The sequence below is a fragment of the Anabas testudineus genome, chromosome 18, assembly GCF_900324465.2.
Source record: "Anabas testudineus chromosome 18, fAnaTes1.2, whole genome shotgun sequence".
Lineage (NCBI taxonomy): Eukaryota > Metazoa > Chordata > Actinopteri > Anabantiformes > Anabantidae > Anabas > Anabas testudineus.
In genome coordinates, this window is record NC_046627.1 from 14,953,728 (window position 1) to 14,979,442 (window position 25,715).

Below are 25,715 nucleotides of genomic sequence, written 5' to 3' on the forward strand. Positions count from 1 at the left end.
TACACTGTGTGCTACTGTGACTTCAACAAGAGTACCAAATCTTTGTGCATTTTCAGGCAGGACTTGGGCTTACTTGTTGTTATTAAAAACCCAGATTGGGTCCCCGGGTTGTAATCGCCAAAAATAAGTTGGATTTGCAATTAACTTTACTCTACTCTTCATCTATGATTGAAAATACATTTTTGGTTTCACTAAGTTTTACACAGGGTGAAGCATATCACCCTAAAACTTCTAACCGCCCCTGCATCAAGCACACAAAATCCTCTGTTGTCCCATTTTATGAAATGCCTCACCCTTATAACTTTTCATTGGTCGCCTAGAGACCTGTTATTGCAATATTAGCACATTATGCAAACTCATAAACTGCACTAAAAAGTGTGTATACATACTGCAAATAAATACAGATTCGGTGAACATTAGACCCCGATGAACAAATGTATTTTACTCATGTTATCTCACAAACGAGACTGCAGAATTATTCATTTAAATCTAGTTTCATTTATAAATTCACCCTCAAGCTACTGATAGTCCACTAATGTTTTTTTTAGTGTTGTTGGAGCAGGACACGCTGACTGAGAAAAAGACACACTAAATGACTACACATGCCATTTTGTATCTCTTTGTAGTGATTTTGAGGCTCTTTATGGCCATTGTGGGTCTCTTTTAGTGAAATTCCTGCATGTTAAGCTGAACTCAACAGCCTCACTATGCTGTTCGGGTGTAATATAAAGGAAAAATTCAACAACAACAAACACTGGTTTTGATTGACAGACACTCTGTATCAGAATACTGATCAGGAGCAAAAGCTAAAGAAAACAAAAAGCCCCATGTTTTTCCAATAAGAAATGTTAACGCTTTAAACTCCAGCCCCTGACCCCTAGGATCATGAGACGTGCACTTGGCAATCCAAGAATCCATCCATATCTCACTACTGCATGGCGATCGGGTAATAAAAACATCAGATTTTGTGTTCTGGATTGGATGTAAGCTATTCTGTGTCCAGTTCTCTACAGCTGGAAGTTGCGGTTTGACTTCATTTAGCAATATTCTGAATGATTAGTCCTCAGTAATGTTCATGCTGTCACCGCCAGCTCTGCAGCCGTAGTTTTCCAGAGCCATTTCATACACAATTGGCCTTCTATTTAATCGCCTAGATTGAGAGAGACGGACAGAAATGTGGAAAATCCCCACTATTTTAAATTATCCCTGAATATTAGTGCATTATGACTTTGTTGTAACGTTGCCTTCTCTTTTAACAATCTCCATCAATCCGCCAGCTATAAGCAATGAGCCATTCGCTATTATGCAGCTTGTTAGCAGTGTCCAGGCTTGTGTAATTACCTGTGTCAATGCCAATGATTGTCTTCACTGACAGATTATTCATCACTTTATAGTTGTTGAGGATTTTATTTTAAGATCTTATAACAGAACAAGAAGTAAAAATGTGTAACGTTAGAATCACTTTTCCTTGTACCTTTTTTAGATCAAGTCAAGTCTTGTAATGTGAACTATTCCCTTTAGAGGGAATTTAAAATGCATCCAACAGCCCATGTATTTTGGTAGATGAGTGATATGTTGTCATATTTTGCATATTTTATACTATGTTTAGATTTTGAAAGACTTTAACATGCTTGATGTCTGATTGACTGTGACTGACCTTTGTCTTAAATGGCAACATCACAGATTTACAACCTGTTTCCTCTGATTTTAGATCAGTAGCCTGTGTTTTTTTTTTTTAATTAATATTCCCTCTTCCTTTCATGCATTTCATTGTCACTGCTTCTGGCTACAAAATCCAACTGTAGGGGACAAAATTAAACAGTGCGAACTTAGAAACTACCTAAGAATGTGTCACCTGGAGGAGTTTCTCAGCCAGACTCCATTCAAAGATCTACCAAATTTAGTGAAATCGCCCTTTTATTTATCAGCAATCGGGTCCATGGGGGGGTAATCGCATGCAGAAAAATATATTCTGCATGAGGTTCGTTTCCGGACACTCACCTGTCAGTAACTTTGCTGCAGAGAGAGAAGCTGTGGACTGAAGGGGGCGAGGCAGCAGCAGCAGTGTCTGTGTTGTTCAGCGGGCGCATCATCGTCCCGACCCGACCGAGAGGCAGCGCACGTCCGGCAATCTCCTCTCCCTCCCCCCCCCCTCCTCCTCCCCTCGCGTCCCCGAACAAACTGCATCTTAGACATGTGCAGGACTCAGTAAAGCCGGGACACTTTGCTATGCAGCGTGTTCATCTTCTCTCACAGTGAATCGAGTCCGTTTGTGAAGGATAATAACGATGAGGTAAGAGCTTCCGGTCGCCATTTTGCCGGCGTTTAACGGTTTGGGAATCTGCATGGAATAATTAGCCGCTAAACCCGCTGTTCGGACAGATAACAGCTCCGAAAATGTCCAAACGACACCGTTTAGATTTAGGTGATGATTATTCAAGCAAAAGGAGATCGTCCGAAGGGTATGTAGCGACAACGTTAACCCATTAGAAGGATTGAGCTGTGAGAGTGCTGCGGGCTGTTTGTTGTTGTCCTGTTGCTAGCTAGCTAGCTAACTTAGCCACGCTAACGTTAGCCAGCTGACGCTTGTCAAGTTTAACCAAATGGCAATTAGCGAGGTAAATGCATTGTTGCTCCAGTACAAAGATACCCAGCATTGAATATTGCAGCTGCTGGAGATATGGCTTTACAGTGGCCACTGAGACATGTGGCTAACTTAGCAAACAGCCACTAATCCGAGCTGGTATACACATGGCTAACGTTACATGCTAGTCGTAGCTAATCGCATTAATCTAAATTGATGGAAAGGTCATACATTTCATGACATAAAGGCAACATATTTTGATGAATGCATGATTGTTTAGGCATGTAGTGTCTATATAATAAAGAAGGACGTGTGTTTTTTTAAAGCTGCGCACAGGAGCTTAATAGCTGGGCTAATGTTAATGTTAGCTAGCCTCTTGCCAAAAATAGAGTCCTGCCACATGCATTTTAAATCAGTCATCAGTGCTTTTTAACTTTCGCTGTAAACTAATGAACGGTTTGAGATCATTATACGATGTATGATGTGAAATGCGAAATGCGTGCACAGAAGACCCGACAGGCCCTAAGAGGCTTCAAGCTCCTGGATGAAGCGCCCCGGCTGCTCTGCTGTCAAGTGACATCGGGAGAAACAGGCTCAGGGTCACAGCTCGGGATCTGACATGGCTTTGACCGCTTTTATGTGAAGGAGAAAACGGCATTCCCCGAGAGATAAATAAACTGTGCGCTATGTGAATTATAAGTATTATGTGATGGCATCATATCTGGATCGCTGACTTCAGCATCCCCGCAGTCAAGGGCATCCGCACGGACTGTTTGATGTTAATGATGCACCCCAGCTCTCTACTAGTCACGCTTGGCATCACTTTTGTTGTCAGCTTATTTCTGTCACAATGTCACAGACGTGCATGGACAGAACTAAGTAATACAGTATGGGAAATATACCAGGAGTTAATAGTTGATTTGCACTGCCAGATCTAATAAGAAGGTGACACATTCACATAATCTTCTGCCTGTGTGCAGCCTGCTTCAGTGCAGTAGCTGGCTTTAAGAACCAGGCTCTAAGGTACCCTTAAGTTCACACCGTGCACTTTATGCATTTTGTATTCAACAGTAGAAGAAAATAGCTTGATGTGAATTGTGAGCGATTCGTTTATTCATGACCTTTACATGCTACACTTGATTAGGCTGTGCTTTTTGCCACCGTGAATAAGAATGTGCAGTAACCTTTTCATGTGATTTTTTTTTTTATTTTTTAAAGAATTTGACATGGTCTAACATTCATGCACTGTCTGTTCCGTGGTCTACCTTTCATATGTAGTTTAATCTCCTGTTGTGATTTTACTGGATCATCTCTAGGCCACAAAATATATCTATCTATCTATCTATGCATGTATTCACATTACAACCATTTGGAGTAATCTTCTCTGTTGTAAATTAAAGTTTGTGTGGGGGCAGTTCGTCAAATTTTAACCTCATGCATCTTCCTCACGCAGGCGTGACCGCGACAGGGACAGAGACCGTGATGAACGTTCCAAGGACAGGGATCGTGACCGAGATCGTGACAGAGACAGAGATGTGAAGCCATCCGGGATGCCCAACAACCTAGCTGCAGGCAGTGGAGGGTTTCTTAAGCAAGCCTCTGTACAGCAGCAAATCAACCCCTTCACCAACCTGCCCCACACACCACGCTACTATGAGATCCTCAAGAAGCGGCTGCAGCTGCCTGTCTGGGAGTACAGAGAGAGCTTCACGGAGATCCTGATGAAGAACCAGTCTTTTGTGCTGGTAGGAGAGACAGGCTCTGGCAAGACCACACAGGTAGAAAGGCACATTATTTTGTGTTTCTGCTGTACCAGGACTTGCACGTTGATGCACATTTGAGTTGTCAATTTCCCTGAAAAATACATGTTTACTATTACTTGTCAAATGTAATGAAAAATTTAAATTCAATGAAAGAATTGGTCTAATAATACCGTTAAAAATCAGGGTGCGGAGAACAGATGATGCATTTTAAACAGTTTCTTTTTGGAGTTGATTCACAGTTTGTGCTTTTTAGATGTTTTTTCAGTTCTTGAAAGAGCAGGGTTGTCTGTTTTTTAAAATTTGCATGAGAGAAGATTAGAGTAAATCACTGGTTGAGCCTTGCCCTCCCCCTCAGGGGAATATATGCTTCATCTTCCAAACACTTCTTAAATGAAGTGGTGCAATCTTGTCAGTGCTTTCTGCCTTAATGACACTAGAAAATTTGTGTATTCTGCACATTCATCGTGACTTTTTGAACTTGCGTCTGCACATACATAAAGGACATGCTCAAGGTAGGGAGTGCATTTGTTAATCTTTAAGGATAGTCATCTGTGGGTATTGCTCTTGAAATGTAAAAAGGTAAAACACAATCAGTGATGCCTTTAGGTTTAGTAATTAATGTTGTTTCTTGAAACGGTACAGAAGATGTTTATGTTTAGCACTGGAGTTAGCCAAGTGATGAAGGTTATAAATGATCCTGGGAGAATATAAAGTATCTTAGAATTAGTACTTCAACAATGTGAATTTTTGCTTTAATATTCTTTGTCTTTCTCACAATTTCCAGGGAAACATGTTATTAAATAAACTGTGTAAACATAGCTTTTACTTTATCTAAGTGCATATCCAGCTTTAATCATTATCACATATTGCATATAAGTATGCATTTTTCAATTTTTCATTGAAATAAGTCTTCTCATGTCTTATACATGCAATCTCAAAGACAGCCCGACTTGTCTGCTTCCAGATCCCTCAGTGGTGCGTGGACATGGTGCGCTCAATACCGGGACCAAAGAGAGCAGTGGCCTGTACCCAGCCAAGGAGGGTGGCAGCCATGAGTGTCGCACAGAGGGTGGCTGATGAGATGGATGTCATGCTTGGCCAAGAGGTGGGCTACTCCATCAGGTTTGAGGACTGCAGCTCAGCCAAGACAGTGCTCAAGTAAGAACACTGTCTCAACATGTGACTTTTTATTAAAATTACAAATGGGGGGAACTTGGTAATAGCTGAGATCTTTGAGCTTGAAAAGAGGCTTAAAATTAGAATATATACATTATGTAAAAAAAAAACAGAAGGGTTGCTCAATAATTTACTTTTTTAAATTTACTTAAAAAGTAAGAATGAAAACTTTAAATACTTTTCACATTTCAGATTCATTGTTTGAATTTCTTGAAATCCATGTTACTGTCCCATTTTTATTTAATTGGTTTTGATCTTTTGACTCTAATTTTATCTGATGTTCTCGTGTTTATTCTGGTATTATTTCGATATTGCAATTATACATGTATTTGTTGCCACCTTGCTGCATCTCTTCAACTCACCCAGGTACATGACTGATGGGATGTTGCTGCGAGAGGCCATGAATGATCCTCTGCTGGAGCGATATGGTGTCATCATCCTGGATGAGGCCCACGAACGCACATTAGCTACAGACATTCTCATGGGAGTTCTCAAGGAGGTGGTCCGGCAGAGACCTGACCTTAAGGTGAAAATGTTCTTTATTCAGTATATTTGTAGAAACAAGTGTCTTTACTTTATGGTCTCTGTTTCAGGCTTATGTGTGTGTTAAATAGCAAATAGATTGAATTTAAAGGTAGTCTAACTCCTAATTTGACTATTTATCCAGCATCCTGACACTATCCTATCATTTATCTTTATAAACCTGGGAATTCCTTTCCACCTCGATGGGGAAAAAAACGGACCGCAAAACACTTGTGACTTTTGTTAGACTGTTAGTGTTCTCTTCTGCAGGCTTCTGTGGTGACAGGCATTGACACGGCTCTTGTTAAATGATCTGCATATGGTAGATGCCTGACCAGCCAGCTCATCTTCACTAGTTTAGTAGTGTAGCTACAGAGCTACAACTAAATGTTGAATGAATGTTGAGTGACAAATTAGTTCACTCGTTGACATTGTGACCCTTTCCAGCTTTATGCAAATCAATCCACTGTTTTGGGATGTGAACCAAGAACGCTCAAACACATTTGGGTATTGTCATATTTCATATGTCAAGGCAAATGCTTCATTTATGGGACTCCGTAATATAGTCACTAGTATACTCATATAGTCACTATGGAAGAGTAGAATGCAATGGTTTGTGTGTTATTAGTTCAAATAGCTTTTGTTTGTTGTAACCTAAAAGCTCTGACCTTTTTTTTTTTTTTTTTTACACTAATTTATTCATAAATGCAAATAATTCCACTTACTTTTTTCTCTTCAAGATGTCAAACTTAATGTCTACAAAACACTGTTAAGGCTCTAAATATTACTTCCCTCGAGGATACATTCAGTGACATGTTTATGTTCCTCTTCTGTCACTCCTCCCTTTTGTCACATTTTTCTTGACAGTGTCCCCACGCCTGACAGCTGTGTATCTGTTGAGGAAAGAGAAATATTGCTGTTAGGCTCAGAAATGCACATCTATTCTGCTCCGCAGCGCTAGTGGAGATCGTTCCCAGAGTCAGCCCCATTTTAAGCTAATCAACCAGGGGGAGAACAGCGACGTGTCAGCGTGGATGAGAGCGTACAAGCAGGCAGAAGTTTTATAGGCAGTGTGTGCCAGACATAATTCTCATAAAGCAGATGGATAATGACTAGTTGTTTGTCAGTGTGGAATCAAAGGTTAGATTGTTGTTCACGGACTATTAAATGAGGTCTAGGTTATTGGGAATGATCATCCACCCACACCCCTCAATCTCCTTCATCCCTATCCCCTACCAAATTTGAAAGTTTAATTTGCCTTGATTAAGAGCAATTATGATGTCTCGCAGAGCGTAAAGCGAAATGCCGAGACGCTGGCCCCTGAAAATGTTTGAGATTGAAAATGGGAGACGCGTTTCCCATCAGAATCCTAATGCGCTTTATCTAATGGCTCTGGAGAGAACATTGTGTACCCAACATCAGGAGCAAGGACTGTCATAGCTGTGTAGGTCAGTGACTTGGAGTGTAATGCCAAGTTTTACACTATAGACACCATCTTGGGCTTGTGCCAGCGACCTCTCCCTAAATTCTAATTGAGAGCATTGTCCCTCCTGTATATCTTTTTGCACTCTTCATCTATCCTGTATTTAGGTGCAGTCTCATCCACTTAGCATGTGTCCTTATCCCCAGTCATTATCAACCCTCTATAAAATGTTAACTCATTCTTCACTTGAGTGCTCACTCCCATAATTGCCGCAGTCATTTACACTCTGCTGTCTTTACTTTTATTTTTATCTTTTCTTTCACCTCTTTGAATACATCGTCCCTCACAGACTTCTGAAACTTCACTCTCTCCTGTGCCCTTCTCTGCTCAGGTCATCGTTATGAGCGCCACGCTCGACGCCGGTAAGTTCCAAGTGTATTTTGACAGCTGCCCGCTTCTAACCATCCCTGGACGCACGCATCCAGTGGAGATATTCTACACGCCCGAACCGGAGCGAGACTACCTAGAGGCAGCCATTAGGACAGTAATCCAAATCCACATGTGCGAGGAAGATGTAGGCGACGTTTTGCTCTTCCTCACCGGTCAAGAGGTAAAACTCCATAGGTTTTTATATTTTATAATTGTATAAAATTATTTAGAGCTGTGCTGTTCTACAAAAACCACTTAGGCAGCTCAATTGAAAATGCTGTTGGAAAGCATGTTGCACTGTTGGTGGAGAGGCAGAGTCGAGTTTGTGATGGATGTTTTAATAAAAAAAAAAAAAGGACTTTACATTCATATTTGTGTAGCTGCACAAAACCTTTACTTTAATTTAAAATTTTACCCTATGCAAATGTATACATGTCCAAAGTTAAGATTGTGCTTATTAATCTAATCACATAGATGAGCTACTCACATATAGTGTCAGCGAGCACACACACACACACAAACACCTGTGCACTCCCGGCACAGGAAAATTATTAATCATGAGATTGATAGATGTTAATGCATGTGACAGTGGCTGTATGGGGGGGAAACCGCCAGCATTTGCACAGTAAAAAGGAAGAAAACGAGGGGTGACCCAGATTCTCCCCTTCCTACGAATCTCTGAAAGTTTTTTTTTTTTTTTTTTTTTTTTTATATTCCCCTCCCTGCAAATGTTGTCCACTGATGTGTAATGGAGGGCAGGGTTCATGCCCAAAATGATGAATTTGGTCACAGCTGGGTGGACACACAAACACATACACACTCTCACAGAAAAAGCACCAACAAATGTTTCCGTGTTCTGATCACTGCACAGGAGTAGCCTGTCAGAAGCAGCAGTGCCTGATATGATCATTCTCTCACTAATCGGACAAAATGGTGCATTTAGAATTAGAAATTAAGAGTTGGGTCTTTTGTTACTGTATACCCATTTTTCATCTACACAAGGACTCTTCCATAGCATATTGTGATGGCATGTTTTTTCAGCGCTCATTATTTATCACTCAGCAGGATCTTGACTGTTGAATCTTTTTCCTTTTTCTTTTTTTTCTTTTTTTCCCCAAAGCAGCATTCATATGCAGCTTGTTATAAAAGGGATGAAGTTATTGGAGGGCATGATGTTTGAAGTGGTCTCTCTCAAGGGTTGGTAATTGATTTTAGATTTCGTTGTATCCCAGCTGTTTGTATAGCCACATAGTCAATCGTATGAATGTGCAGAAAAGTCTGGGAAATTGGCAGGCAATGTGTTAAAGATGTTTTGCAGTTAGATGTAATTTGTTGATTTATCCCCACCCCCTCCTTTGCACTGTGTCAAGCTCAGGCATTACTGTGAGCACTCCCACAGTGAGTTCATTATCACCCCCTCCTAATTGGGTTAAAGAAGTTAATGTCTGGTAGGTCTGGCAGAGGTGGGTGTTCAAAGGGTGCTGCAGCATGCCCCTCGAGCGCTTCTTAACCTCTTCAGTCTTCCAGCAACTTTGATGTAGACTAATGATTGGGAGGCAGATCCATTGCAAAGTCATTGCCTCTTTTTTTTTTTATCTGATGGTTTAATTTTGAACAGACGAAAGCAAAGTGCACCAGACTCTGCTCCTTTCTCTTCCACAGTTTTACTGTGACATATTTCGCATCCACAAACAAATAGAACCGAAGCACCAACTCCAAATGAGGAAGTCGAAACTTATCACAGCTGTTGAGCAAAGATAAGTCCTAATATTTAAGCTTCCCCCTCAGCAGCTAACATCAAAACATGGGGATTGGTGGAGGGGTTGTTTGCTAGTCAAGACGAGTGCCTAAATGTGTCGGTTATTAACTTGGCTGTATATTGTGGCTTCTGGGGTCGCAGGGAGAGCTGGTGGACAGGTTCCCAACACTGGCCAACTGCCCGTGTGTGTGTGTGTGTGTGTGTGTGTGTGTGTGTGTGTGTGTGTGTGTGTGTGTGTGTGTGTTTGTATATGCGTATAGATGTGTACACACACTCTCTTTCTCCATATCCCTAAGGGACAGACAGCCAGCTTGCTTCCAGCGCTTTGGCAAAGAGGTCCATTTTTTTCTCTGTGGCAGCTGCTGCATCCAGAGGCTTGATAGGCTATTAATACCCAGGCTAATTTTACCAATCCATTCAGATTTAGTGTTTTCCACTTGTCAGTGTGTTGATTAAGAGGCACATGGCCATCAGCAGGGGTTGACTTAACACAGCGAACAAGGGGACAAACAGGGCTAATGACACACTTGCAGTCCAGAAGCAAAACATGAAACATCACCCTAATTCTTTCTCATGTCAAGTCTGATGTTAAGGCTTCACGCAGTGACACAAATGAAGTCAGTTTCAGTCATGCTCAAACTAATATAAGCACAGTATGCTTTTAGAAAAGTGGAAAAACAAATGGCCAAATTACTATTCAAATATTACAAAATAGCAATAAAGTATGAATAGACATTTAAATAGTGCTGATCTTAATTCATCCATAACCACTGGTTAATAAAAAAATAGGAATCAGGCAGGATTTTCATCACTTTCATCATTGTGACACTTTAAAAAGTTGTTGTATTTCTCCCGTGGGCCTGCAGGTGGTGCAACAGTATAGACTGTTAATGTAACACATACAGTAAGGGCTGCTTCCTGATGATTGAGTGATTGTTGTTAGGAAAACAAAGAAAATGGTCCTTAACAGCAGGAATTACTTAGAATTGCAAACTTGTTATATATATGGTTTTAAACCATGCCAGAAAACTACTTCAAACCATTACCAAAGTGTGTGTGTATAAATGGAGGTGAAATAAAACAAGTTCTCTTCTGTTTGTAATGCTGGTTAGCCTGTGCAATATGTGGGGATTTTCCGCGCTTTTAATGCTGTATTTCAATAGGCCTTTTGAGAATATGCCCTAGCCATGTGCCCACTATCATGCTTTCTTATTCCTGGCGCTACTCAGGTCCTCTGTCTGTCTGCCAGCCCACCGGCTCTAGAACGTTCAGCTTCACTAAACTGATCTGCCATGATTTGCCGCTGGTTATGCATCAGTGCTGCAGTCTCATCTCACATTCCCTTCTACAATACTGCACTGTGGAATAATGAACCCTGTTTGAGTCTGTCTGGCTCTGTGTGTGTGCCTACCGAGCGTGCGCGTCCGTGTTTTCCATGATTGCAGCATTTGACAACAGAGCCACAGGGAGCTCAGCAAAGCATACTGCAGTCCAGGTTTAATTTCCTCCGTCAGATGGAGCGATAGTTAGAACAAATGTACTGTAGCAGGGAACCACCGTTTCCCTGGCCGCCTCCTCCTATCATCCAGATTCACTGCCATTGTTTACCCAGGTGTTGTTCAGAACGTGTTTGAGTTTGCCGTTTGCATGCACAAGTAATGCTGGATTAATTGTTGCACCTCCATCTTTCAGGAAATTGACGAAGCCTGCAAGCGAATCAAGAGGGAGGTCGACGACCTGGGGCCTGATGTTGGTGATATCAAAATCATCCCGCTGTACTCCACATTGCCTCCACAGCAGCAACAGCGGATCTTTGAGCCACCCCCACCCAATAAACCAAATGGTGCCATTGGAAGGAAGGTATAACTGCCTTGTTGCTATGAAAACACTCTGAGGGGGAGGTTGAAGCCGGGAGAAATGAAGAGGGGTTGATGTAGAAGGGACAGATGGGGAATAAGGTGGGTAAAGGAAGAGAGCTGGAAGGTAGTGACTAAAACTTTTTTTCCCTTTCTCAGCTTTAGCGCAGAACTGACTCACACAACATATGCTGCTTTTGTCAGCATGCGATTCTCTGCTCTAAATTATAACTGGGGTATTACTCATGCCCTCTGAGCCTGAGGAAAGTACTGCATTCTCAGTCATTTTTATCTTTCCACTACATTTGCACAGGCCCTGCTGCTACTCACTAAAGAGACCTCTGCTGTCTGAAAACGCGTAAAAGGTTATATGAGCCGGCCAAAAACAAAACTTTGCCCGCTACAAAGTATGGCCACTTAATGTCGGAGGAGTGGATGATTGTATTGATACAGGCACAAGACAATTCTTCTCATTTGTGTGACAGTTTCTATTCAGCTGGGCTCATCACCAGAGTAGCAGCACCACCTGTGCTGCTACACTGTTGGCCAGGGATCTGACAGAATATCAGAATATCATCACTGCCAGTGAATGGGCAAACACTCACCCCCAGCATCTGATAGGAGATGGTGTTGATGAATGACTCATTGCTACAACCCCTCTAATTGAGCAAGATTAGGCTGACATATGAGTAGTGAAACTATTTATGGACTGTCACAATTAAACATACTGCAGTACTTTAAAAACACTCGATACAACCTGGATTTTGACAATATAGGGTTGTATTGTGAAAAAAAGTATTTTAAACTGCATTATCTGAAGATAAATTGGGGATTAAATCTGTCATGAACTTTCATATATTTCCAGGAAGGCCTGCATAGAAATTTCCCATATAAGGTTTCACTCAAACAACTAACAGTAAAGTCTTGTGGTCTTTTAATGTCTTGACTAATCTCTTCAAGCTTTCTGTTGAAGCGGTGTGCATGTGCTATGCCAGCTTAAAAAGCTCAACATTCTTAGTTGTTTGATTACACAGTGTTGGATAAGATCTTTTTCCAAAGTTCAAACACTATTCCCAGTGTTGGCACCTGCTGTTCAAAGGGATGGTGACATGAAACCGGACCATGGTGGAACATGGTATTGTAAGTTTATAAATATATTACTAGTCATGTCAGGTATATTTATAAAGCTCCTTAAGGCAAATTTGTCATTTGTGATACTGTAGCCCAGTATCACAAATGACAAATGTGCCGCAATTATAGTTGCGGCTCTATAATCAGTACAGTTTAACACCCTCTGTTCATAGGCCTTTGAAATGAGGTAGAAAGGACTAAAATAAATGAACAAGCTTTGAAAACTGTTATGCATGTAAGGGTATAAGTGTAAGTAACTTTAATACTGTAATAGTAAAATGTAATAGTTGTAGAGGGAAAAATTATTTATGAAACTGTACTGATTATAAAGATATATATGTGATGGCCACACCAGAAACACCAGATTTTCAAATAACGATCTATTACATTAAAAGCCACACTGAGACTGGATTAGGGGGAGCACAGAGGTAGAATTTAAATCTGAAGCAGAGGTTTAACTACACAAGTTATAAAGCTCAAGGTGACAGTGGCAGCTGTAAGTGATAAATTAACAGTATTTATCATTTAGGTCCCACAACTTGCTAGAGATCTTTGGAAAGTTTAGCTGGTAGTGGGGTTAAAGAGGCTGTTAATAGGGTGTGATGTGATATAACTAAGAGTGACAAATAATTTTCCACTGGCAATGGGTTCCTAGAATAGCAGTGGTAGTATTATTTTTTTCCTTGATGAACTGAGAATGAAACGAGTTAATACAAGAAATAAAGTGAATTTGGTAATCACACCGTGCCCCCCCCGAACTGTCAGCCAGCAACCACTTCTACCTTTAAAAGGACTGAATTTATGACCTTTTTTTTTCCTCCTCAGGATCAATTTGTCAGGTGCTTGTAGAGTTGGTCGAGCTGGTATCTAAAGTTGCTGCGCTTGAAATAAATGCGCTTCTCCTCCACATCTGACTGAGCGACTGATCAAGTGAAAAATGCAGAGATGTCATCTGAGCCAGCCCAAGAGGAAGTAGTGAAAAAGAATTAACGTCCACCACGTCTGCTGCTACGCATGCTAACGACTGCATTAGGCACCCCTCAATTAACATAAAGCACTTGCTCGTCATTGCTCTATTTCCCCAGGAAAGCCACTGATCTTGCATTTTTGAACAGTTTAATCATTCAGAGCCGAGACAGCAATTGACTAATTACAAACAAAGACTATAATCTCACTTTGCTCTCCAACGTCTCGAAGATTGTCTCTAACAAATGTGGGCGTGATGAGTGCTTAGTTTGTTTTTAGCATTGTCACGTATGGAATATTCCCTCAAATGTCACTCGTGCTTCGACCACATATGTATCTCAATGAGCTTCGAATGTGGGTGCGTCAACGCTGCTCGAAGCACGTTCTCCTTTTCCCCAGCGAGAGTAGGGCTTTATTTGTCAACAAGACTGTCTCTCCCAGCAGGGAATGTGAATGATGGCCCGTGTTAGCCATAGTACTTGCTCTCCTGCAGGTAATAACCCAGAAATAACATGCAGAGATGATGCTCTAATGATATTACTGATGAAGAAGCCAGGATTATCCAGTGCAGCAACAGACTGGAAGGAGCCAGCCTGCGTTCAGTGTAATGGCCCTGACCCTGGATAATCCTTCAGAATCAATGCAGTCAATGAGGCCACCCATATGATCATGAAATGTGAGAGGGTGTCATGTGTGGCATCTGCTGGAGCACTGGCTGTATCCCATTGCTTAGGTCAGTGCAACCTCACCTAGTCCATTTTTTTTAAGCTGGACTTTGAAGCATTCCATGCCTTTCATGTCTTGCTGAGACGCTGGCATGTACTGTCTGCTGCAAGATGCTGTTTGATAGCTTCATTTTTGACCAGCCGATTTAATATTAGGCTGCGACAATGTGGTTAATTGATGATGAGATTCCTCTGGAACTTTGGGCCACTGGCTCTTTTCCACTGCAGGAACTTATCAACCCGTAACCCGGGGCTTCCCATTACCTGACCTTTTGGGAACCTTGTAAGTCATTGATACCAGGTTCTGTCCTTCATTTTCTCTTTAGGCCATTTATGATTTATACCATTGAAAAAGCAAAAGGGGGCCCAACTAATTCATTTTTATGTGCTGTTTGGTAGGAGATTGGATTAAGCAGTTGAATTGTCTTCAAAGCAGGTACCAGAAACCAAAGCAGAACCGATGATGATAGCTACGCGATACGTTTCATTAAGTTCTTACTGTAAAAACAGTCAAAATTTACCATCTCACATTTGTCATGTAGCCATTTTCATGTTAGTCAGATCTAGATCGCCATTCATCCAAGAAGGAATAAGAACCCAGCCCTTTGCCTGATAAAGCTGTCTGATTAGTTTCACGAGTGCTCACAGGCACAGGCGCATTACTTCGACAGGTGAATTACCTTAGGTCAAGGGCTGAATGAACGAGGGAAAATGCCCTCCCTGACATTAATAACTAAACAGTCGTTCATTCTCAGGCTGGAGAGAAATCCTCGCTTAAAAGGTGGGATTTAAAAGTCTCGGAGGCTCACAGCTTGAAGACTGCCGAAGAGGCGCAGCTACAAAGGAAGTGTGTCGAGTGTGCCAAATTGGTTTTGTGGACCCATCAGAACAGACTACAAAGAACAGTTTGGTGTTGTGCTTGGCATTTTATCATGAAGACTAACAAAAAAGGAGATGGCTACCACCAAGTGACTGCTTAGGTCAACCTACAGCTTGTTGCTCTCTTGGTGGATGTTGAGCAAGTAAGCAAGGAAAAGATTTTACAGTGTAGAGAGGCAATTTTCCCAAACACCCACCTGCATATTAAGCTGTGACACTGGAGTGGCAGTTGCCATTAGAATGGGCTGTGACCTGGCCACCCCAGTCTGAAGTGTTATGATGAATCTAAAGGCTTTCTTTGACTATTGTGTTTCCACTGTTATATAAGAAGAACTCACCCTAGCAGCGGTCAAGGTTGGTGTGAGAGCAGCTGTAAAGCAGTCTCTCTTTCCTCTACCTTTTCCCTTCTCCTGTGTTGTGTGACTCCATGATTTATTTATTTTTCTCAGATTTAACCGTCATTTCTCAAAGACAGTCTTGCTACAGGAACTAATTGTAATAGATGGACATCTGAGCATGACTCCTGTTAACCTCTTGCGTCAGGTGTCAATCCAGGCTGTACTGGTCTTCTCTGCTCCCCTATTTTGTAACTTGTTTTTATCTGTAGTGGATTTGCAATGTTCATATTATTATATGTCAGCACCACATGCTGGAATAAAGGCCTCCTCTTTGACTTTTGCAATGTTAAGTGTTGGAAATAAACTGGTTGCTGTGAAATCTTAAAAATTCTTCGACAAATAATAGCAGGCCTGCTGTGGAAATGCACTATAACACGATAACATTTTCCCAGTGGTCAAGTGAGTGACTTTCACAATGCTTCAAACTAAAGTTAATGCAAACTCTTGCAGCGCTGTTTGTCTCTAGTGGTGTTTGAAGTACATCTTTGACAGAGCCAGCATTGCGTAGCACACAGCAAGAGCCAATCAGCGACAATGAGCTGCGCACAGCCGGCATGTTCCACATTTTGAGAGACATGTGCTGGGTTCACATGAGAGATCTTCAGCAACCCTCATTTGGGAGAGAAAAGATGCTTGGAAGAAGGCAGCAGCCATTGTTGTGCTGTCAGTGTGTTAAAAATCAGGCCACCTAAGAGGAACCATTACATCAGCCACTTTCTTTGATTTCGAAAAACTGTGGGAAGAGCTTTCCAAGAGAGGGAAGCCGACATCTCAACAAAACCAGCAACATGCATAGGACAGACTGAAACCTCCACCACACACACACACACACACACACACACACACACACACACACACAAACACACACACAAAGACCAGAGGTAATGCATTTGGATGGGACAAGGAGCACCTAGGCAGCTCTCTCCACAAATATGTTGATAGCACATTGAACTTGATTGCAGAAGCTGTTGTGGTGCTCTCCTGTGGGGCTGCATTAGACAGTGTGTGTAAAGAGGAATCTCTACAAGCGTCTTCAGTCAACTGGTGCACATTAGGGAATATTTTTGAAGTAAAACCAAAGCAGATATCTGCAACTTGTTTGTCTTTCTTTTTCCTCAAGAGCAGTAAAAAGAGAGAGCACTTCATGTCTTGATTTTGCACTTCTGAATTCTAAAACGCAAAATATAAGTAGTTTGTGAGGTTTATTTGAATGCTTGCATGTTGGAATAACGGATGATCAAATATAACATTCACTTAAAATGTTTTGATGCTAGGTGTAGCACTATAGTTAGAGGACTTATCAGTCTCCACAATCTCCCGAGGTAGATCGTTTCTTAACTTGTGTTCTCATTTCCACAGGTTGTCGTGTCAACAAACATCGCCGAGACATCCCTGACCATTGATGGCGTGGTGTTTGTAATCGATCCCGGATTTGCCAAGCAAAAGGTTAGCTTCCCTCTTCTCCCCAACGCCTACATCTTCTCCCAGCACTCTTTATCTGCTGCGATCATCTGCGTCTGTTGCCTGAGAATCCCCAGATAAACACAGCAGTGCACAGCTGACAGCAGCAAAGATGGAAAAGCCAGTTATTTATTCCTCTGACATTTCACCAGCCTGGAGCCAAGTCATATACATTGTGCAAGAAGAGATTATATATTCTCCACAGTGGACTGTGTGTATGTGTTATTGTAAATTTTTGTACATTAGATTGTGGCTATTGGTATGTGTTTAACTTCATATTTCTTAAATCTGCCTGCAAATAATCTACGTCAATAGAGTTTGATTTTTTTTGTAATTAGTTTAATTTGTCTTTGCCTCTTCCTGTCAGGTCTATAACCCACGTATCAGAGTGGAATCACTTTTGGTGACGGCCATCAGCAAGGCCTCAGCCCAGCAGCGGGCAGGTCGTGCTGGACGAACACGCCCGGGAAAGTGTTTCCGTCTTTACACAGAAAAAGCTTACAAGACTGAAATGCAGGTAAGAAAGCAGGGCAGTTTGAAAATTATTAAAATCCCACAAGGTGTAAACAGGTGATACCATATCTTATATTCCTCAACGCCACAAGCATTTTATATTCCCCCTTAGCAGCCTTCTAGCTGTAAAGTTCTCTATTATGCAATATTTTCCCTTATTACTGTACTCCATGATTCACAGTTCAACTGAATGTTAATTCCAAGAGCTTGGTGCTAAACCGAAGTGTCTCCACTCTTCCTCATAACCTGTGCTAACGACATTGCCACCTCGTGACAAATGAACCTGACGCCCGGTTGTATACTTTAACAGGCTAATTCTTCTATGTCGCACCGAGTGGCAAAGGGAATTTCTTAAACGAAGTTAAATGGTTCTTCAAGTGCCCTGCACTTTGGGTCTCTGTTCAAGTTGACATGTGAACGACACACAGGGAGATAAATAGCTCCCTGACTAATTCATTTTGAATTGTTCTTTGCGTTTCTCTCACTTGTCTGAACTAATGCAGGATAACACATACCCAGAGATCCTGAGGTCTAATCTGGGCTCTGTGGTGCTGCAGCTGAAGAAGCTTGGTATTGACGACCTGGTGCACTTTGACTTCATGGACCCACCAGGTTAGTATGAAAGAAAATGTAGTTTTTAGTTTTTTTGTAATGTCCAGTGTTCCTTATCATTGCATTCACCATTTACTTTAGTGGAGAGTAGGTTTTGTTATTAATTGCAGGATCTGCCGTTTGTGCACTGGATTGAAAGGAAACCAGGCAGCATGAGCTTTTATTTTGGAAAACTGCTCATACTGTGTACAGTTGCAGATGTGTTTGACAGCCTTTTAAAAAGAAATGTAAAGACTTTGTTTTTCCTGCACTGTAACCATATAAACCAATTAATCTTCTATATGAGCTGCTTAATTATAACTTCTTCGGTGACTTTTAACTTCACTTGCTTTTATTCCCGGTGACCACAGGTTTTCACCAGCCCAACCACGACCGAATTCTGAAGAAAACCGTCAATATCAAATAATATTTAGATCTCGATTTTGATCAGAATGATTTGAATCAATACAAAGGCAGTTAGATACCGCTGTGAAATCTGGCAGCATCTATTTGAATTGTGATTGTTTTGATGTGCGGTATCGAATCTGGGTTGGCTGTGTCACTTGGGAGCTCGGGAAAGACGACAAAACAAAGATAAAGCGATCTTGGCAGATATCAAATACTGTGTAGTGAGTGTTTGGAGATTTGAGGATAAGTGTTGTGACAGACATGGACTCACAGTAGTGTTTTTGCAATTTTTATGAGCAGTCTAACTTTAAGTTTAGATTATTGCTGTTCAAAGGGAGAGAGGACAGTGATGTGCGGGGTATTCTGGCTGATCAGTGAGTTTATATTCTGGCTGTCTCTGTTTGTATTTCTTGCCTGAATTTTTGCTGAATCTATTCCAAAGCAGAGACCTCGTCTCATTGAGGCGCCAAGTTATGGCACTCACCAGCAGAGTGTGTGTTCCTACATCTTCCTTGGAGACCAACCCTCCTGTTCCTATCCTTAACCTCCTCCCTCCCTCCTTTTCTCACCATAATATAGTTTTCATCTCACCTCTGAGATTAAACCCATCTCTCCCCGTCCACTGTGGCAAACGCCATTTTGAGAATGAAATTGGTTACATCAATAGCAGCCCTATCACCTTGGCTATTGCCTTCCCTTTATATTCCTCCAGTGGAACGTGACTGACCTCGAGCAGCACCCCCACATTTCTCACAAAACGCACGAGTAAGCGTCAACATATGGGATTGGCCTCGTCTGCCGAGTCTAACTGGGAAGAGTGGGGCAAAGGGAAAGGGGAAGGATTACCTCTTATTTACTTGATCCACTCACGGCAGAAGGTTGTTCCCAGCTCACTCCTGAACACACTGGAAGCTGGAGTTAGCTGGGTGAAACAAATCAAGTCTGTGAGTTACTGAACAGGTGCTTCATAATATCCAGTTACTGCGGATCAATTTTGATACACTGTGTCAAAAGGCCCAACTCGGGGTAAATAGACGGGTCAAAACATGGCTCTAGAGAGTCCAGATATGGAGGGTGGAACAATAGCATTACACGAGTGCTGAGAATAGGGGGTTATTTGTTGTTGTATCTGTTTTTTTTTAGGCACTTTTGGACATGTTTCAAGCTCTAAATGGGTGTGCAGACATTCTTATATTCTTTCACAACTGAAAGTAGCTGGTTTGTTGTTTCTTGGTGTTTAAATGTCAGGTCAGTCGAGTTAGGGTTTGAGAGTTGTCTGCCTGATGATGATTGATATTGTGACTTTTTTCTTTTAAGCGTGTCTGAAGCCTGATTTTTTTTTTTTTTTTTTTTGTACACCAAAACACTCAAATATCTGGTTTATTCCTCTCTTTGCCCACCTCACTTGCTAAACACAGGAGCAAGAGGGAGTGAGCCAGCCAACCAAATGGAAAATCCAAAAGAAATCAGTAGCGATTTACACAAGGACTTGGCTGGGTGGGATTCATTTGCCTTGTGACATTTATAAAGAAGTACCTTTGAAAGCCAAAGTGGTTTAATGTACCTTTAGCCTTTCGTCTCATTGATTTGGCCCTTGGTTAATATATCGTATTCTCGTGTGTTGAGGCAGTCAATACTTACTTTTTGATGAGCTGCGTTGTGTATAGATTGAATTTCCACACAGGTTCATCATGCTAGCAGTACTTGGAAATCAGATTTTCACCTTTATTTCAACCCCACACAAGCCACTGGTGTGGGTAACGTATGTGGCCAGAACTCACTTAGTGTAAAAAAAAAAAAAGTAGTTTTGATGCCCTAAATCAATATTTGTTAATCATAAAAAAATGCCTCCCTGCTGTTTGAAATTGAATTTATTTGGGAGCACTTGCGAGAAATGAAAGTGAACTAACACTGCGGCCGGTGTTTGAAGCTAATTTTCAGTTAACATGCAACTGGTCATTAGGCTTCAGCTCTCGGCAGCCAAAGGTCAATAATTGCATCTGGAGGAAAAATCTTTTAACTAAACCAAACGTTGGAAGCCTTTTGTGTTGAAGCATTAAGTAGAAAGTTCCCTTGTAATTGCATTAGTTGTTTAGAATTGCCTGAGCGCAGGATGAAAAATGAGCTCTGCCATGATTACTTCTCTGCTAAGTTGCTGTCTAGCGTAACTCTGGCCATCACACACGGAGAGCCTTCTCATTTTGATTCACCTCATGCTCCGTGCCAACACACAGCCTCCCTTTGTTCGAGTGTCTGTGTCTCTTCTTAAGTCACATTTGTCTTCCATTAAAGGTCCACGTACAGCAGGTGATAGAACTCGATTGTTTTCTCAGCTTTTTCTTGGGACTTGGTCTTGTTTCAAAATAAATCACAATCTATCAGGTTGCAGATCTTCTCCCGTATTGAGCCAACAAGCAACTTTATGTCTCAGCCAGTTACCTTTGAACTACATGCTTTAGAATCAAATTTCTCATTTTATTATTTTTCTATTATTTTTTCTACCTAATTTGATTGGGATGACACAAACAGGAAACTAGGCGTGACTTTAAAACCTTTAATTTCACTAGCACAGTGTTTTAAAGGATTGTTGAATTGATTGCTGGAGTAGAGAAATGTGTTCTTTAATGTAACTGTGGATATGCCGGTTATTTTCTCCATTGTTTTGACTGTAAGACATCAGAATTTAGTTTTTAATTGTTGAGCCCAAGGTGATATTTTCAGATACAGTATGTTTTTTTTATCTGACCAATAATCCAAACATAAACGTGAAGAAGCAGCACGATCCCATAGTTAAAAATAGTGACTACTAGAGTATTCACCAATCCCGAGGCTTTTAAATTCCCCTTCTCAAGTGTTGCCGTGATGTAAGATTGACAGTTCTGCAAATTGTTCTATGTCTGTCGTCTATGTGTGTTTTGCCCATGGGCTTGGAACATTTTAATGGCTCGTCTCCTCCCCCCCATTCTATCTCCTCCAGCCCCAGAGACCCTGATGCGAGCCCTGGAATTGCTGAACTACCTGGCAGCGCTCAATGACGACGGTGACCTGACAGAGCTTGGTTCCATGATGGCAGAGTTCCCCCTGGACCCCCAGCTGGCCAAGATGGTCATTGCCAGCTGTGAATTCAACTGCTCGAACGAGATCCTCTCCATCACTGCCATGTTGTCAGGTAATGCTCCGGACTGGCCCCGTTGTGTGGGTCTGAGCTGCTATGATTTCCTCCGCTCATGCTCCAGAAATGACTAGCGAGCTTAAAGGACATGCACAGCAACTTCTACATCTCTTAATAGTGTTTGCATTCTTTGACCCCTTTTTTTAATTTTAGCTGTGTGGACAGTAGTATTTTTAAGTGTTTAACATATTTCACACACTTATTAATGTATAATTTACATCCAGTTGAATCTGTATGAGAAAGATTCCTGATGTTGTAGTCTATGTAGAATAAGTGTAATGTGTACATACTGAACTTAACTAAAAGGCAAGCAGAGGATAAAGTCAGTGGTGTCAGCTATTATTGGTGAGGAAGGGAGAAAATACATGTCTGTACAAAATGTATAGGTGTAGCTGGAGCAGCACCAGCGTGCTCCGGCAGTAATTGCACTTTAGGCTTGCCAAAGCAGAATGCTGCTCATTGAGATGAATCTTGACGCCTTTGAAGGTGCGAGTGCGAGGGTCTTTGAGAGCGGGGAAATGGATTTAACTAGCTGTTTGAACGTGGTGTGCACTTAAAGCAGGTGTTTCGGGATGGCAGGTTTTTGCTGAGTTCATTAGAGTAAGCAGCAAAAGTACACCCCGAGAATGGTGCCGCCACAGCAAACAAGCGTGAGGCTCAATAAATACAGCTTTTACCTATTAAACCCACAATCGAGCAAGTTTGACGTTAAGCAATTCACTTCAAGTTTACTGCAGGTAGAGGTTAGAACCACAGTCCTCTGTGATTTCTCCACTGCTGTTTAATCCTGCTTCAGTATCAGGTCTGTGGGCATAGGATACTTGTTAGGGCTGCGTGTCGCATGCTTGCTATACGTTACAAAACCATTCTGTAGCGCATCAGCTACTCCCCTTCTCTTTGACCCTCCTCCTCTCCTTTTCTACCATAAACACTTCACACTGCAATGTGCCCTGTGAAGTGCTCTGCGCCTCTGTTGAGCTGAGGCCTTGTTCCTCTCTGTGGGATTTGCTTAACTTATCCCTATGGGCGGCTGTGTTGGGGCCTATACCAACCTTGTTTAGTCCCACAGTGCTTCGTCAGACCCACGGAGGCTAAGAAAGCGGCCGACGAGTCCAAGATGCGCTTCGCCCACATCGATGGTGACCACCTGACGCTACTCAACGTCTACCACGCTTTTAAACAAAGTGAGTGACCCGTGCCTACACTCAGCTTTCACTAAGTGACATTCACGTTGTCTTAATCTAACGCTTTTCTCACACAGACCACGAGTCCACTCAGTGGTGCTATGACAACTTTGTCAACTACCGCTCGCTGATGTCAGCGGACAACGTACGCCAGCAGCTGTCCAGGATCATGGACCGCTTCAGCCTGCCACGGCGGAGCACCGAGTTCACCAGCAGAGACTACTACATCAACATTCGCCGAGCACTGGTCACTGGCTTCTTCATGCAGGTCAGTGGGATCAGCGCCACTCGCTGATGTTCTCTGCTCACAGAAGCGTGTAATGTTTGTGTTGCTGCTTCAACATAATGGTCGCTCTCTTTTTAGGGTTACGGTTAGTCAGTGCAGTGCCTTTAACGTCAATCATCCTCCAACTCCACTGTTATTTTAGCAAATAACATTATATTCCCTCCACTGCTAAGTTGATGCTCACTGAATTTTGCTTTTGTTGAGTTTCATCAGCTGAAATGAAAATGTTTCTGCGCAAAACATTTGTACTGAGTACAAATAAAGCTGGGGTGTTTATTGTAATGGATAGCTCTATTCTAAAGTGCACACACACACACACACACAGCTGCTTTGCTTTAAACACATAACAGGAAATCAAGTCAATTTGCACCTCGCACAAGGAAACAAATGCCACTTTGCGAGATGCCATTTTCAGGGCTACCTAAACAAGCAACCTGACAAGTTGAATTATGGTGTTAATATTAAAATATTTGTCAACATTAACCTTTATCTTGGAGACAAATTTGCAGTTCATGTTTGAGCTTTCACACCATTCGAGACCATATCTTTGTTTGGAAGGGCCTTTATTGAGACTGATTGCCTTGTTTAATCACAGCCACCGCACTTTTACCAAATATCTGCAAAGCAGGAGAGAAATTATTCACTGCCTGCTTACAAACAAGTAATGTTATGTCTTTTTTTTTTTTTTTATAACAAATTAATTTACACAGATTAAAGATGGGTCACTGGTACTTTAAATAATTAAATTAAGCACCAACAAAAGCTTTATTTATGTGCAGTTTTTCCTTTAACCCTACTCTTTTCCTCGTCTGTGAACAGATCGCTCACCTGGAGCGGACCGGCCATTACCTGACTGTGAAGGACAACCAAGTCGTACAGCTGCACCCCTCCACCGTGCTGGACCACAAGCCTGAGTGGGTGCTGTACAACGAGTTTGTGCTCACCACTAAGAACTACATCCGCACATGCACTGACATCAAACCAGAGTGGTACGTTCCAGTTGTAGATGCGTGATCTTGATATGGGTGACATGCACAAGTATCAGGAAAAAAAAAAAACACATTTAATTTCATAGATACTGTAATGCAAGCAAAACAAATGAGCACATTTTCTTGTGTTTTGCATCAAACACTGAGTTGCCCCACTTTTGAAAAAGTGAATAGTTGGATGTTGTGTCAACATCTTGCACATCCTGTGTGTGGTCTAAAAAAAGAAACTTTTTTTTTTTTTTTTTGCAAATGCCTTCGTCAGAGGTCCGTTCGTCTCGTGTCCTCACACGCTTGCTGTGGGAGGAAATTCTTGGAAAACTAAGATTAGTGCAGGATGGTTTTGTCATTGTGTATACGAAGACCTATAAACTGTACGCTTTGACCCTTATTAATACAAACAGACAAAAGGGCAACACACGCCAGATTATTCACGTCAACACCCGTACCTGTTGTTTTTTTGTTGAAACCTGTATGCTGGTGGCACCTTGCAACACTTTTTTATTGCACCCGGATATGTCACAGTCATATATCTCTTAGCATCAACATGCAGCAGTTTTGTTCCTTGCGCATCACATTTAAAAGCAAAACCGAAAGTCATCATTTCAGCTCTAAACACAAACCAAAAACTCTAAATAAGGTGTCAGCCTCACCAGTGTTGCCTTGTGTTCCCAGAGTTGTACTGCGACAGTCCTACCCACATTTTCTTTTTCTGCACCCTCTGTGACCTCGTACAATTGCATATCAAATTTGTTGTGCCTGCACCCAGCAGTCACCACGCAAATGTGGAAGAACGGCGTTCTCCCACTAGTAAACAGTGAAGACAATTTTTGTGACTAATGTTTACTTGCTTTCTTTCCTAGGCTGGTGAAAATTGCCCCGCAGTACTATGAGATGAGTAACTTCCCCCAGTGTGAAGCAAAGAGGCAGCTGGAGCGTATCATTGCAAAACTCTCATCAAAGGAATACACTCAGTACTAAGAAGGTTTGCATGTGCTGCAGCAGCATCCTCAGTATTTGTACAAAGTCGAACCTGAACTCATTTGATATGTTTTGTTTTGGTTTTTTTTTACATACATGAGCAGCTTCATTCTGCATTCTATTTTTGTCTCACCGTGTTTAATGTGTTTTCATAATGACTGATAAACTGTGTCCTGTTCGCTCTGAGGGCCGCTTCAGCGCGTCATTGTTTTTGAAACCAAGAGGGTGAAGCCCTACTGGAAATGGGCAGCGTGACCAGTTATCAGGAATTAGCCATTAACCATTTCTGCCTGAAGCATGGTTATTTTATGTAAATTTAAACGTTCCTAACCCAGCTCTGGACTTCTGGACTAAAACAGCATTAGCATTTGGAGAGAAGCTTTTGACCCAGTGTAATTTTTACTGTATTTTGATGCAGTCTTGGTGTAATGTTCTCCTGTCACAGAGATGCTCACTGGGGCATCCTGGTCATATTTCCTGTCAATCGTTCAACCTAATAAAATGACTTTGTAATAAAACATA

The 25,715-nt window shown here is 41.7% G+C and overlaps 1 protein-coding gene across 2 annotated transcripts; it reads left to right on the forward strand.

The window, feature by feature from the left end:
* Positions 1 to 2,091: 2,091 nt before the first annotated feature.
* On the forward strand, positions 2,092 to 25,715 carry dhx15 (DEAH (Asp-Glu-Ala-His) box helicase 15). Of its 2 annotated transcripts, none has more exons than XM_026352765.1 (14): positions 2,092 to 2,293; positions 4,038 to 4,362; positions 5,312 to 5,505; positions 5,890 to 6,049; positions 7,860 to 8,078; positions 11,349 to 11,516; positions 16,971 to 17,057; positions 17,440 to 17,589; positions 18,089 to 18,197; positions 21,562 to 21,753; positions 22,818 to 22,940; positions 23,018 to 23,208; positions 24,046 to 24,215; positions 25,076 to 25,715. In XM_026352765.1, exons 1-14 carry the CDS (start codon positions 2,289 to 2,291, stop codon positions 25,191 to 25,193), a joined length of 2,211 nt encoding a protein of 736 aa, XP_026208550.1. In that variant the 5' UTR covers positions 2,092 to 2,288; the 3' UTR covers positions 25,194 to 25,715. The 2 variants fall into 2 exon arrangements, with proteins under 2 accessions (XP_026208550.1, XP_026208549.1); XM_026352764.1 differs by lacking the exon at positions 2,092 to 2,293 and adding an exon at positions 2,324 to 2,462.

Bases quoted from the DNA above. Each gene is read 5' to 3' on its own strand.
- dhx15 (XM_026352764.1), top strand. From the start codon at position 2,398: ATGTCCAAACGACACCGTTTAGATTTAGGTGATGATTATTCAAGCAAA. The intron at 6,050-7,859 runs GTGAAAATGTTC...TTCTCTGCTCAG, and splicing joins GGCAGAGACCTGACCTTAAG to GTCATCGTTATGAGCGCCAC. The intron at 17,058-17,439 runs GTTAGCTTCCCT...TCTTCCTGTCAG, and splicing joins CCGGATTTGCCAAGCAAAAG to GTCTATAACCCACGTATCAG.